Raw genomic sequence first — 15,237 nt, forward strand, 5'->3', positions numbered from 1 at the left:
ATATAATGAATATCTTTAGTTTTTTTCCATTTTTATATTTTTATCTATAAAATTAATTGTATATACGAGGAGTGGTCAAAAAATGTTATAAATCGAGTAATAGACAGAAAATCTAAAAAGAAATGGCCAATTAATCCGTCTTGATAGAATCATCTGGAACAACAAAACCTCTCCACGTAGTTTTCAACAGGGAATAAAATAGTTATACATAAGTTCTCATTCCGTCGACCCATTTTCATTTATTGTACTTTATTCTTCTTTCAAACTCATAAATTCAATTCTACGAGTGCTACACCAAAAAATCACCGCAACCTGAGCACTGCAGAGGAAAATTGCTCCTATTTCAGGACCATTCCTAAAAGAAACCATATCCCACCTAAAAGTTCCCCACAAAACAAAGCATCTTTCGATCTGTTCTTTCCTCGTATTTAATTAATTTTTTTGTAAAATATCTTGTTTGGGGCCATTGTTTTGACAGTATTTAGGTATTCGGTTAAAAAAAATCGTCAAAAAAATGCCACGATTCAATCATAGGAGGTAAAATTACCATAGAAATATTACAGATAGGTACAACAAGCCATAGACTGCTGTTTAAGTGAGAATGTCTTCTGATTCAGAGGTTTTTCTTTCTTTATCTGTGTACGTGTATGTTTGAATTTTAGGTATGCCTCTGTCCCTTACGATTGGTATGAAGTACGGAAAACACTTATGCAGATTACATAATAAACCTTTTATGCCGATTCATCACATGGAAGCGCACGCCCTTACAGCAAGAATGCATGATAAAAATATCCAATTTCCATTTTTAGTATTACTAATCAGCGGCGGACATTGTTTAATTGCCGTTGCACAATCGACTGATAAATTTTTACTACTAGGACAGAGTATGGATGACGCTCCTGGCGAAGCATTTGATAAGGTAAATATTCTACAAAGATTAGGGTCAAGATTTGAAACTTCCGCCATTCCCCGAAAGAGAAAACAACCACTTTCCTTACAAATACCGCGACGAATATTGAATTACATATCATACAAACAACGTCGATTGACTTCTTGGCCGATATCGACATTTTTGTTGGCTCGCAATTAGAAGGAGAGAGGTGTAATCCTCTTACCGGTTTCGATGTTGTTGTATCACATCAGAGCGCGATCCAACACCGGAATCTTTATTCCGAACTGAAGATTCAGCGATTGGGAATCACGTAAAATGACTTTCACCTTTAGGAAACAGCTTTAATATGAAATAATTACTAAAATCTCGCGGTTTATTAAGTGTTCACTGTACTATACTATTTATAAAAGTGGCAAATGCAACCTCAGTTGCCCTGTAACCTGGTGAACTCGTTCAAATAGCCTACGACAACAAATAAAGCAACCACAGCAGTCCCTGTCGTCACCTAGTGAATTCAATCACCAGCCAAGCTGCCAATAGTCGTAAGGTGGACTCCAAACTCTAATCGTTCCTTAACCATTCATTGGTGTTTTCCTCTAACTTGATGACCTCGTTCTTCATCCAAAAGATCTGTTCCAATCACTCGGTGAACTCGATCATCAACCAAATTGGCGACGACAGGAAATCATGCAACTGCATCTATGCCTGCTTCCCCTCTACTGGCATTTTCCTGGACAGCTCGCCTATAATCGTAAGATGGATCCCAAACCCTAAACTCTCCTTGACCATTCATCGATGTTGCAGGATTAATGCAGTTTTCCTATAACCTGATAACCTCGTTCTTCATCCAAAAGGTCTACGACAGGTAGTAACGCAACCGCAACTGTCTCTGTAACCTGGTGAACTCGATCATCAACCAAACTGCCGACGACAGTAAATAATGCTACCGTAGCTCTTCCTGCTTCCTCTCTCCACGTATTTTTCTGGACAAATCGCCTATAGTCGTCAGATGGATCCCATACCCTAAACACTACTTGACATTTCGTTGGTGTTGCAGTTTTCCTCTTCATCCACACTATCGGTCTATATAATTGTAGTATGTTTTTCTGCGAGCAATTTTGCTTCAGCCACCAAACCAAGAACTATCGTGGACCTTTCAGTTCACTTGCGCGACTCCATCCCACAAATAGATCCGAATCCATGTTCAGTAGAGGAAAATCATCTTATATCAGACCCATTCTTCAATAATTCGATGTAAAATTGAAAATTTTCCGTCCACTCAAAGAACCAAACTTCTCTCTCGCTCTATCTGTAACATATATAAGCTCATATATGCTCTTGCTCTAGAACCTTATAGAAACTTCTATCTAGTTATAGTTAACTTCTACTTGGAATTATTTACAACAATAGGCAATAAATGCATCCATCCGCCATCTTTTAAAGTTTTTATTATGACCAGAGTCGTTAGATGTCGTACACACTATAATTTCCAAAGTATTAGGTTATAACCGGCAGATGGCGTGCGACTATGTACCCGTCACAATATACTTTAATTAAGGCTCGTTTAAGCTCCCCATTGAGTACCTCTGAGCTGGTTTAGGACCTATTTTGAAGATTTGTTAGCTCCATGGATCAATGGATCAGGAAAACTGTATCAGTTACTTATCCCTAATTTAACGTTTGCTATTTTTAATCTTGCTGGATTGTTTTTACGCTTAATGAAGATTTTTTTGTCCATTAGTAAATTTTTTTTATACATAAATTTTTGTTGTAGGTGGCTAGAAGAATGAAATTGAAAAATTTACCGGAATATTCAACGTTATCTGGAGGTCAAGCTGTCGAATTGGCAGCTTCCAAAGCTGACAACCCTTTAGCTTACAAATTCACAATACCACTTTTGATGTATAAAAATTGCAATTTCAGTTTCTCTGGAATAAAGAATCAGTTACAATACCAACTTCAGAAAGAAGAAAAACAAAAAGGTATTTGTAAAATCAAACATAATTCCATGTATCTGCCATAAAAATTTCTCCTTAATACGAGAGTTGTTAATTATATTTCTAGCAACAATACTTCTTTACATTGTTGAACATAACCTCAACCGCGAATTTTTGTCATTTGAGTGTGTTTGCAATCAATTGAAAGCACAGTACTTGGTAAAATCCATGAAGGCTATTCTGTTGAATCATATCAATTAGATAGCGTGCAGCTGTGTACCAGTCACACTATATTTCCAAAATATTGAACTATGAATGAATGATTCCTCTCACACCTTTGATCATACATTTGAATTTTTAACCAGCAAGAATGTCGATTTGAAGGTCCATCCACCGTAAAACCTTCATTTGGCACACGATGTCTACTTTTTGTCCCCCCATATCAAAAACAAACTGATAAGTCTAGTTACAATTAAATTCTTCTTAGAAACATCTGACACAATAGTTTAACAACGGTTACCTAATAATAGATGGAGCCACTCACCATCTTTTACAGTTTTCACAATATTGAATTATGATCGACATCGTTAAGTGGTGTGCGGCTGTGTATCCGTCACACTATAGTTTGCACAACATTAAAATATGAATGAATAACCAAACAATTTAATTCTCAACCATTGAGAAACTCTATTTGATGGACTATCTATCATAAGGCTTTTATTAAGTATATATTTGTTCCTGCATATCAAAAACAAACTTACAAGAGCAAAAGGTGTATTGAAAACGCATATTTGGGAGCTGTATCTCTTAAAGTGCTTTGAAAATTGGTTCAAACACATGGAAAACTGTATAAAAAGGAAACTGTATATAAAGGAAAACAATAAAACTTGTTTTTCATCGTTGGACCAGAAATATAAATAGCAACTATCATATTCAAGAAAATAACTGCTTCGTCAGTAATTTCTGTTATTAACTTCGTCTATCTATATTTCGAGTCCATAATGAATATTTTCACAAATTTTTATTAGTCTACTTCGTCCAAATTCATCAATATTGTTTATAAAAAAAAATAGTTGGAATGGAAATAAAACACCACAGGATAGTTACACATCCGAAAGCTGTAAAAATGCTGCAGATAATATTTTATTATTAGTGATAGATAACATCAATGACTGGGTACTGGATAGAAAGATAAAATGGAATGAGCACATTGCCCGCATGACGGAAGAACGAATTGTGAAAATATCAAGGGACAAATCACCAGCAGGACAAAGAAGCCTTGGAAGACCTAGGAAAAGATGGAGTGACAACCTCCCAGGTGACTGAGCAGAGGCAATGATGTGAAGAAAAACAGGCAATGATGCCTATACACAGCAGGAAGAAGATTAGTGATAAATCATCTACTTAAAACTACCAGAAATGGCATCATATTTTACTATTATCAGAATTTTTTCATAAAATCAATGCACTATACCTTCACCAATACTCACAATTTCAATATCTAGTCTTGGAGTTTCCATAGGTTACTGTCCGGCTCGAAAGACCAGATAATGTAATTGTAGCAAACAGTTCCGGAAATACCAACTAATGAAGAATTTTAAAATATATATAGATGTTCCAGCAGATGGGGTAATCCCAGGTGTTTACAATATATGTGCTGGCTTCCAATTGGTCGTAACAAGACATATTTGTCATAGAGTACAAAGAGCTATGGAATATGTATTTAGAAAAAAATTGATACCACCGGATAAACAGACTTTGGTAAATAAATTATTTTATTTAGTTCATAGATAAGTACAAATTTTATAAGATGTAGATTAATTGAGTTACTTGTTTTCCAGGTGGTTTCCGGAGGTGCTGCTTGTAATAATTTCATTACTAAAGGTCTCAATATAGTTTGTAGCGAATTAGGTTATAAAATCGTGAGACCACCGCCAAAACTTTGTACTGATAATGGTGTAATGATCGCTTGGAATGGCGTTGAAAGGTAAATTATAATCATTCACCATAAAATTATTATTAAAAATTTTTTTTTTAGATGGAAGGAAAAAATAGGCATATATACAGATTTTGAACATATCGATATTGAGAAAGACGCGATTATCGGTGAAAGTTTAATAGAAGACGTAGAAAACGAACAAATTAGTTGTAAGTGGATAAAATTAACAAAACTGAATTATCCACAAAGCAAATGGGACGATGTTTAGTGAAAATAACTTTATTTATTTATTATTATATAATTTATAATTTTTTCATTTAAAACTTAAATAAGGACTGGAGCTTTTTCTTTAAAATCGTTTTCCACACCATCAGTTTCGTGACTTGATTTATTTTCGTTTAGTTCAGCTATCACATCTAACATCTTTCGTACTCTATGTTTCACATAATTAACATCATCTGGATTTTCTTTAGCTGAAACTGGAATCACGTCAAAAAATTTCATGGAGTTTAGAGGTCTTATATCGTCTGGATAATTAGCAAAAACACCTAAAAAAAAATAAATATCTTTATTTTCGTCAACTTGAAAGTGGAAATCAATGTTTATATTTGAACTAGAAACTAAAGAAAATGATAGGCATAATCCTGGAAATGAAAGAAAATTGATAATATAGAAAAAGGAAGTGGAAAGGATGGCATAATCCTGGAAATTATTCCAGATTTTTCTACAACTCTTATGTCACTTTTAACATCAACTAAGCCGTGTAGCATTAGTTCATTGAACTAACTACAAGTAGCATAATCCTGGAAATGAAATACAATGATTCATACCAGAACAGGTAGTGGAAAGGATGGCATAAACCTCGAAATGGAAAAATGACCAAGATATAAATAACTAATAAACCGAACATTATTGAGGTACGACAATGCAGTTAATTCTTATTACCATGAAAAAGTGTGACTATTAAATAATCAAAAATTTTATTTGAATTCATACATTAACATATCTATTCCTACAAATTTCCATGTCACCCTTTCTATTTTTCATCATAATCCTGGAAGTGTTTTCAGCATGAACTCATATGTCCAATATAGTATTTATATATTAACAACAAAGTAAAAAAATGTGAATTAATTGCCTTTGAAATGATGCATATGGCTAGCAAAGTATTTACGTTGAATTTATGACTGAAAACATATCTGTGGCTTCTTTGGAAACACCTTTAATCTGCTGTCGCGGCTTTTTCCGTTTTAGGACGTGAAAACATGTAACAAAGAAATTATTTATATGTACATACTTTCTAAATTTTTCAACTGTTCCTTTATTTCCTGGAATTTACTAAGGGCACCATCAGTATCCATTTTATTTATTAGCATCATTGCTGGTTTCGACAATAAAGTGTCGTTATACATTTCCAGTTCCTAAATTGAAAAAAAAAATCAAACTAATCGAAATACACTTTATTTTATGTACATTCATTCTATTTACATGTTTGTTTCATTCAATGGAAAATAATTTTGTAATAAAAATTTTTGCCTTTACGAGGGTAGCCCCATACGTCTGTCACTTTGTTAATCAAACAGGTTTTCTCACAAATAATTTTTTTATGAGATGTTATTTTGTCATTGTAACATGCCATTCAGCTTTTCTTCAAACATTTTGAATATCTTTTTGTTCACGTATAATAGCACAGTGGTTTGGAAATACGTAATAGTTACTAGGGACTAAATCCGAAGAATAGGATGACACTAATTCGTAGTCTAATTCATGGATGTTTGTCATAAAAACTGTACATGTGTGTACTAGAGTGGCCTAAAGAAAAATTCATACTCTCGATAGTGACAAGTACCATCTAAATTCTGATAGAAAGTCTCAAAATTTTTTTATTTGTCTAAAAACGAATAAGGTTTGGGTCATGAAAAGTTTATTTTTTCATGTTTGGAAACAAGTAATAGTCACTCGTGGCTAAATGGGGAGAATAGAATGACAGAGTAATTTGTAATCGAATTCATGGATGTTTGCCACAAAAACTGTACATGTCTGTACTAGAGTGGCCCAAAGAAAAATTCTTAATTTCTATATTGACATGTGTCAAAATTCTGATAGGGAGAATACAAAAAATCTTTTTTGTTATTTTATCATCATCCTAAAATGTTACAACTTTTTTCATTGTTTCTATTTCTAGCACTATATTATGGAACTCTAAGAAAAGTAGATGTTCTCAAAATTAAACAGGATCTCCCAAGACAGGGTCAGAGGTTACCATTTGTTCCCAAAAACCCTGGTTTCTCTGATGCTGGTGCCACCTAAACATTACTTTATCCATTTTCAAGCATTAGTTTTCATAAAATACACTGTCACTTCGGAATAAAGTTGAGTTAAGGGCACTTTTTGGTATCGACGCACCTAAGAATAACCCAAAAAAATAACTAACTTAGTCTGTCTGGAAGTATAAAAAAATTAGTTTTCAAAATTTAAACAGAATCCTCATGGCAAAATAACTAACTTAGCCTAAAAAAGTTGTGACGATTATTGAACCAGAAGATCGTTAAAAACTAATAAGGTTAATTGGAAGCCACGATAAATCAAAAACGTGTAATTAGAGTCAATTAACAGACACCTTCCTTTAGAAACGCGGCGTTAAAATATAATAAACCTTATAATTATAACATTCTATAAAATAATGTCACGGTTCTTAATATTTTGTATAAATATCTTAATCAATAAAATATATAAACAGATAGACAGTTGTTATCATTGTCAAGCTTACATATTACGGTCATACACATGTTGTCAGAAGTCAGTCTTCACGTTCTACACTTTTAGTTGTTATTAAATGTGTAAGTTATAAATATATGGGTGATTTTGAAGATATAGTTTTATTGCGTTCCCACGGATTGAAGGCCCTCCATCTTCAATCATTATAACGTTAATCGGAATGCATAAATTGATATTTTAACAATTACAAGTGATATTTTATCAACTTAAGGATATGCAGTACATCAAATGGAACGGTACATATTTATTACTCAATATAAACACTTAATATTCAATCAACATTGACACAAATGTAGAGACGTGAGAGAAAATCAAACACTTGATTGTAACATTTTGTAATAAAGCAAAAAATTTTGGTGTTTTCTTTCCTTTAGCTCGGGTGAGTTTTAATTTCCATCACCTTGAACGTCACAAGATTTAGATGATAATTAGAATAGAACTGTAAATTTTTTGGTAATCAAAACTTAGAATTCTAATCAATTATTGTATTTCTTTCTTCCTCGATAGGGATATCCCGTAAATAAATAGAGACAACTGGTAAACATATGGGATTAACATACTCACTAAACATTGAAATGAAAAATTTTTTCACAAAACATACATTTAGTTCAAAATTTGATGAAAATTTGAAAAATGTGGAATAAACAAATAAGAAATGTTCAACAGTTTCTTTTTAATATATGTTACAGCTTTTTGATGAAAAAAATGTCTACATAACAATAAGATTAAAATTATTTAATATAATGAATTGAACAGTGATAGGAGTTTGCATTTATTGAAAACTAAACTTCTGATAATAATAACTAAGGTTTGGAGAATAATCTGCTTTTTTAAACTTATATTTGAACTGCTAGCAGGACTGTGTGATAATTTAAAACCAAAGTCTATATGTGAAATAATAATATGTCTTACCTTTATCAACAACATTATGGTCTCTAAACAACTTCTATGGGGATATTGGGGACTTAATTGGAAACCGTTAATATCAACAACCATAAGAATTAATTTAGTTCTTTCCACATGTTTGAGAAATTTGTGCCCCATGCCTTTATTCATGTGAGCACCTTCTATGAGTCCAGGTAAATCAGCCATGGAAATTTGTCTATAATCCTTGTACATTAAGATTCCTACATTTGGTTTTACAGTTGTGACTGTCAAATTTAAAGCATACACATTAAACATATAAGTGGATTAAATTATTAACGAATATAAAAGAAAATACTTAAAGACCAGAAAATAAGTAACATCAAAATAATTGTGGATCCAAGAGAAAACGAAATGACTAAATTAAACCACTAGATCCTAGAAAACGCAATAAATTGGACAGCATAAGACTTATGCAAGAAATGAAAAATAACACCAAGAAGAATAACTAGTTGGATACCAGAACCACTATCTACAAGATCAACGCAACGATCAAATTCAAGATAGAAATAACAAATAGAATCTTGACTAAATAAAAGTTAAAAACTGGAAAAGAATGAAAAGAGGTTGCTGCAAAAACTTTTGTATTAGTCATACTAATAAACTCGATGATATACAGTAAAGAATCAAAATAATTGTGAATAAAGGCATAAAACAACATAACTAAATTAGACCACTGCTAAACTGAAAATGCCCCCAAGAAAAAGAATAACTGATTGGATACCACTAACTTGTAGACCAAAGTGGCCACTAAATTCAAAATCAAATAGAATCAGATCTCAAGTAAACGAAAGTAAAAAACTGGAAGAGATTGAAGAGAAGTCAGAATGAAAACAGATAATTTGCAAGAATCAGACTCCAAGAAGACTATAGTAAAAAAAAATGAAGAAAAGTTGCTATGAAAACAAAATACACCAAAACAGCACATAGTCAAACTTCAATTTATATATAACCCAATAAATATTTTCAGAATAATTTTTGAAGATATATTTTCATCATGATGATTTGTCTTGATTTAGGGGCTCTTTAAATAAAAAATTACAGGTGAAAATTTGGTATTTTGACCTACTTCAATCTTAATCAAAATTGAGGTCAAAAAGTAAAATTTTACCAGTTATTTTTTTACTGATTTTATATGAAAAAGAAACCTAAAATTAACATAAATCATCACAGAAATATATAAAAAGGTATAAGTAAAAAAATACATCTTTATAAACACTTACAGGGATAACTTGCAATTTTAGGTTTAGCGTGAGATATAGACTTTAATAAAGTACTTTTTCCAGCATTTGGGAACCCAACCAATCCAATATCTGCGATAAGTTTCAAGTCGAGTTTAATTGAATAAGCTTGACCTTTAGTACCTAAATAACCGTTTTTACTGTGTCCACCTGTGCCTCCTTTAGCAACAACTATTTCTTGTCCTTCATCATTTACTTCCCCTACAAAAAAAATCTGTAAACAAAAAAAAACTTTAATGACTTGTTTTATATACCTAATCGCTTTCCATGTTCAGTATCTAGAATTACACCTAATGGTACATCAAATTTGATATCTTCACCTGGTGTACCAATAATAAAATTATGTGTAGAGTGTTTTCCTCCTTTTGCAATATATCTTTTAGACCGATTTGATTTGAAAACATGTTCTAGAGTAATATCTTCTTTACCAACAGCTATAACATCGCCACCTTTACCTCCAACACCTCCAAATCTAATGTAAAAATTGTGAATGTATAAATTCAACTATTCATTTTATCACTCACATACTTTGGATATCCGTTACCTCCGGGCCCGCCTTGTACATATATTCTCAAGTTATCCCTAAAACCGAATCGTTCATACTTACGAGTTGCCTGTTTTATTTTCCCCAGTAATTTAAAAGACAAGTGAACCATTTTCGATCATTCTACTTTTCAATGTTTTGGTTTCTTAGTTTTGAGGTTAGAGCATAGATCAACCCAATCCATAGATGAACAACACCACATCCATAGAAAAAGTTTTCACTTAAGGTAAGACCTAATGCTGTCGTCCGTCGCAATGATTCGCACAATTTAAAATTTATTTTTTGGAAATTATTAGTAATATATAAGATACAACTGAATTTTCAATGATTTTAAAAACAGTCGTCGGCGAAAGAAGATATAAACAACAGCAAAAGAAAATGCTGTAAGGCTCGTTTAGTATATAAATTAAGGAATGAGCTGAATTTGTAGATAATTTTACATATCTTTATTATATTCATGAAAAACTATTATGATATAAAATTTATTATTTTCATCTTTATTGCTATAATTTTTCAATTGACAGTGAATTTGAAAACGTTTGATGATAAAAAGGGCGATTATATGAAGCCGCACCTTTAGGCTAGAGCAAATTTCTTGACGCTTAGTACAATGTGATACACGAAAAGAGTATTTGGCAGCTTGTTTTAATTGTCAAATTTGAAATTAAAAGCGCGCGAATTTATGACGAGTGCAGTAATAAAGTTTTTTGTTCAATTAAAAGTAAAAAAAATTAAGTCTCATTAAATTTGTCACATTAATGCTATATTTCTACACTCTGTATTTTATAAGGGCAAAATGGATGATGTATACAGATTTACTGGTAGAAGGAGAATTATAAAACCTTCTCAACAAAAACCTGAAACACCTTTGAAACATTTATTGAATTTGCCAAAGAGGCTTAAAGATAAAATCATTGAAAAAAGTAGTTCAATGTGGAAATACCCATTCAAAAGAAACACATTAAAACGAAAATCAAATCACGACGAAACCAGTAAAAATCCACGTTTAAAAAAGGTTGGTACATAAATCATTAATATACATATCATAATATTTTAAATTTTTAAACTACATTACTATAATGGTATTTGTATTGAAAACAATCAAGATTCTAGTCGTTATGTTTATTATTTAAAATTTTTAAGTCTTATCTTATTATAAATCTAATTTATTATTTCAGTATAGATGTGAAAGCAGTAAACAAAATTCTGAATATAAGGAAATTAGTATGGCCGTTATACATACAAACTATCCAGAATTAGATTTGGGCGAAGAACAAGCAGATTTAATTGAAGAAAATATCCAGAATAGTATTAAATATGTTCGTGAACCTCACAGAAGTCAATTAAACATTATAGAAATGAAATATAAAGAAGGGATACTGTATATAACATGTGGAAATCATGCAACAGTTAACTGGATTTGGGAAACTGTCCATTCTGTGGGGGATACCCACAGGGGGAGGTTATTGAGAGTTATAGAATCCAGATATTTACCATACAAACCAAAAACTAAGTCCAGCAAGGACTATTTTAATATAAGTGGATTGTTATTATTTTAAATGATCCTTAATTTTGTCAAATAACTGCGAAACTTTTACTTAAAATAAGTTAATCACTTTTGTAACATTATATCTTGAATTTTACACTTACAATTTTTTTGTCTTACCTGTATATAAATACAAACTAAAGCTCACTTGTGTATAAATCTCAATTATATATCACCATGGGATTAACTCATAATGCACACTAGAGGTTAATAGTTTTTTTTTCAGATTTTACATTGCATCGATGATGTTAAATTAAATCTGGTGCATAATGACTGGATTTTATTTTCACCGTAGCCAATTTCAATATCTGCTGGCCACTCCGTTGGATCTAGTACTCGAAATTCACTGATCAAATCATTTTCTGTATGTAGTCTTCTAGTCATATTATTAATGAGACTTACAAGGAATTGATTTCTATTAATAATAGTAATTTTTTTATTATCTGTTAAAGTTAATGTTCCTAATTTCATCACTTGAACAGCCTCTGATGTTTCTATGAGCTTGTTTCCTTTTTTAACGTCTTTTAATGATTCAAAATAGCGAATAGTTCGACGGATTAGTTTGTCCGCATATATTATCGTTACACTTCTGTTCTGTAACGCTTCAGACAAGATGGAAGGTTCATACAAAACGTCATACATTAATGCCAAGTTAATTATAAACTGTTTAGATATGATTTATTTTTTTAGACCAATGTATACACTCTGATCAATTTTTGAACGAATTTCATCAGCTGCGGCTTGATGAAAATGTTCAGCAAGACATTTTAAATTTTGCCAAACTGCATTAACAGTTCTGAATCAACTAGCTATCCACCTTATTCCTAAAACACGTCCTATTTTTTTAATTCCTCCCAAATTTTCCGCTCATGATTCTAGTTCGCGTTGATTTTTAGGAGATTGATGATAAATGGTATATAATTTATCCATAAATATGTGAAAATGGTTGATACTATTTACTTCCGCGACAGCATCGTTAACAGAGAGCTCCAGACGATAATTTAAACAGTGCCACGTGATTATTTTTGGAAATTTATTCAATAATTTTGTAGCCACTCCTGACCTTTTTCCTAACACTCACTGGTAAATGCAATTAAATTTTGTTTCAAATAATTCTCGTCGAAAACATATTTTTCCAAATTATTTAAAAGGTATTCTGTAATGGTGGATGCTGTTTGATCGGACAATTCTATTATATAAAAAAAAAGGAATCGTGGTTCGCTGATTTTACTTATTTCGAATTTTAATAGACGCCTTACTTAAATTGTCTATTACATTTTCTATTTGCTGATGCTGTTCGCTGTTTAAATTTTTTTCTGAATTAATGACGTTAACTGCGATTTTTTATCTTTACCGTAGTAAGAAACGGATGTGGAACTCTATTCCTTTGAAATATTTACACCACGAGTTTTAGATACCCCTAAGTGCTGTATTTTGTTACAAAAAGAGCAACCTAATTTTCCGGATTCGGAAAGTAACCAAGGAAACTGTTTTTTCTTTTCTAACCACATTTCCGCACTCCAAATATTAGGCCACGAGACTTCGTCAGAATCATTATAAGTACTTGTTGACGTTGACATTGAAGCTATGGTTGCAAGTTCAACAGATTTATCTTCGCTGCTAGTTTTTAGTTTCTTTTTAAAAAATCGGTGATGCTACTGTTTTTTCTTTTTTCACTCATGTTGAAATTACTATATAATAAAATAAATTCTATTATTTAATAGGAAAAAAACTACATAGATATATGTAGCGCGCACGTAATCTTGTATCGAGAGGTTCTTAGAAATATGCGAAATTGACACTAACACTTTTTAATCGACACTTTGACTTAGGTAGCGTTAGGTAGATAGCATATTTTGCTAACAGTATTACTTATTAATCTTATTATTACATTGTGTGTAATAAAGGTTTTAATGCATACAATAGTTTTGTGTGGCACTTATTTACTTACCAACTAAAACTTCCCCTTTCTAAAAATGTACTGATTAAAAAAATCATTTTAAATATTCAAATTCTTACACTAAGGGTGGGAAATGTAAAACCTACAAAGTTGGGAATTTCCCAGCAATGCACATTTCAGATGAAAATCGGTACGTTGTCGGCATTTTTCTAAGCATCACTGTAATAAACTAATAAAGTTTAAAACATCTACCAATACTGGAAACCAACATCTGGAAATTCTAGTTCACAACAAATGTATAATAAAAATTCTTAGCATTAGCCGCATGCCCATTTGGGTATGGCAATAAACTATACCAGTGATGAGTAACGTACGGTTTGTGGGCCGCTTGCATTAAAATTTATGTATGAAATCTTTACTTTTTTAAAATTTTATATTTTCTTCTTCTAATGTTTATTATAAATAAAGTTTAATTCCCGTTGAACCGGTACAAAAACCGGTTCACGTATTTGTTTCGGTTCGAGTTCCGGTTCAGCAGAAAAAGAAACGTTTCGAACTCCGGTTCACGGTTCGGGTTCGACGCTGCGGCTCGACAACACCACTGAAAATAATATCTTAATAGGTATTGAGTATAATACACTCGACTCAGGTCAAGTCAGGTCGCCACCCTTGCCATCGTACGTCACTAGCAAAAAAACTGAACACGAAAGTATATTTTTTGTAGTAAAATATTTTAAGCTAATGGTATTGGCTTCAAAATGATATAAAATATTGTAATGTTTCTTGCCCTCACAGTCCTACAACAATATGTTATGATCGGTAACCACCTTTGTATGCTTGTTCAGAATTGTTCTAATTAAGGGTAAGTGACCCTTATAAAAGGTTATCTACCTGACTCACCATTATTAGTCAGCCATCAAACTTCAACCAATACAAATCTCAGTTATCAACAAACAAGAATTCTACCTGAAAATAAACCTAACAGTTGATAAAGCCGCTCAAGCGTTCATCCAGTTGTGACAAGGTCAGAGTCACCGAGAAGTGACCAGTGCCCTGAATATGAATCAGTCGGCTTTTCCCAGAGTTTACCGTCGTTACTGGTAACTTTCATCGAATATGCAGTTCTAGATGGAAAAGGTGCACTTCCAAGAGAGATGACCGATTCATTGTCAGCACATCGCAGAGAAATCAGACCCTCACTGGTGTTCAAGTTGAACAAGAACTCAGAATCATGAGGAGTGGCTGGACAGTGAGAAGAAGACTTAATAGAAGAAGTAACCAGTGCGTTGAAAATGAATAAATCGGATTTTTCTAGAGTTTAAAAGGTGCACATCCAAGGGAAACGTAAGGAGTGACTATGAGTAACTGGACAGTCAGAAGAAGACTTGGGCAGATAATTTTGGGACAAAAAGGTCAGATACTAGCCCCAAATTCACCTCAGCCTGTATATGATTTGCCACGCCTGGGCTCCATTCTCTTCTGAGAAGAAAACAAAGTGTTGGTAACTATACAAGAGGACGAGTATACAGAAGACTT

At 32.3% G+C, this 15,237-nt stretch overlaps 3 protein-coding genes across 3 annotated transcripts in view; 2 read left to right on the forward strand and 1 right to left on the reverse strand.

Moving 5' to 3' along the window:
- The window catches only part of LOC130901748 (tRNA N6-adenosine threonylcarbamoyltransferase, mitochondrial), a 26,571-nt gene extending 19,060 nt beyond the window's left edge, over nt 1–7,511 (forward strand). The window contains exons 3-7 of the mRNA XM_057813320.1: nt 663–919; nt 2,667–2,874; nt 4,442–4,590; nt 4,671–4,816; nt 4,868–7,511. Of these exons, the coding sequence (XP_057669303.1) occupies nt 663–919; nt 2,667–2,874; nt 4,442–4,590; nt 4,671–4,816; nt 4,868–5,036 (929 nt within the window). The 3' untranslated portion in view covers nt 5,037–7,511. The remainder of the gene's footprint in view (nt 1–662; nt 920–2,666; nt 2,875–4,441; nt 4,591–4,670; nt 4,817–4,867) is intronic.
- LOC130901749 (GTP-binding protein 10) lies at nt 4,955–10,435 on the reverse strand. The gene is made up of 6 exons (XM_057813322.1): nt 10,240–10,435; nt 9,966–10,183; nt 9,694–9,912; nt 8,459–8,697; nt 6,066–6,189; nt 4,955–5,316 (listed from the first exon to the last, which is right to left on the reverse strand). The coding sequence occupies exons 1-6, from the start codon at nt 10,365–10,367 to the stop codon at nt 5,093–5,095; spliced, it is 1,152 nt and encodes a 383-aa protein (XP_057669305.1). The 5' UTR covers nt 10,368–10,435; the 3' UTR covers nt 4,955–5,092.
- A 512-nt stretch (nt 10,436–10,947) lies between these two features.
- On the forward strand, nt 10,948–13,726 carry LOC130901125 (uncharacterized). The gene is made up of 2 exons (XM_057812230.1): nt 10,948–11,270; nt 11,434–13,726. Exons 1-2 carry the CDS (start codon nt 11,052–11,054, stop codon nt 11,812–11,814), a joined length of 600 nt encoding a protein of 199 aa, XP_057668213.1. The 5' UTR covers nt 10,948–11,051; the 3' UTR covers nt 11,815–13,726.
- Nucleotides 13,727–15,237: the final 1,511 nt, after the last annotated feature.

This window comes from Diorhabda carinulata, chromosome X, assembly GCF_026250575.1.
Source record: "Diorhabda carinulata isolate Delta chromosome X, icDioCari1.1, whole genome shotgun sequence".
Taxonomy (NCBI): Eukaryota; Metazoa; Arthropoda; class Insecta; order Coleoptera; family Chrysomelidae; genus Diorhabda; species Diorhabda carinulata.

Excerpts from the sequence above, each read along its gene's own strand:
- LOC130901749 (XM_057813322.1), bottom strand. The coding sequence starts at position 10,367 with ATGGTTCACTTGTCTTTTAAATTACTGGGGAAAATAAAACAGGCAACT. Across the intron at positions 10,184-10,239 it reads GGAGGTAACGGATATCCAAA|ATTTGGAGGTGTTGGAGGTA; the intron begins GTATGTGAGTGA and ends TTTTTACATTAG. Across the intron at positions 5,317-6,065 it reads ACAGTTGAAAAATTTAGAAA|GTGTTTTTGCTAATTATCCA; the intron begins GTATGTACATAT and ends ATTTTTTTTTAG.
- LOC130901125 (XM_057812230.1), top strand. The coding sequence starts at position 11,052 with ATGGATGATGTATACAGATTTACTGGTAGAAGGAGAATTATAAAACCT. Across the intron at positions 11,271-11,433 it reads AAAATCCACGTTTAAAAAAG|TATAGATGTGAAAGCAGTAA; the intron begins GTTGGTACATAA and ends TTATTATTTCAG.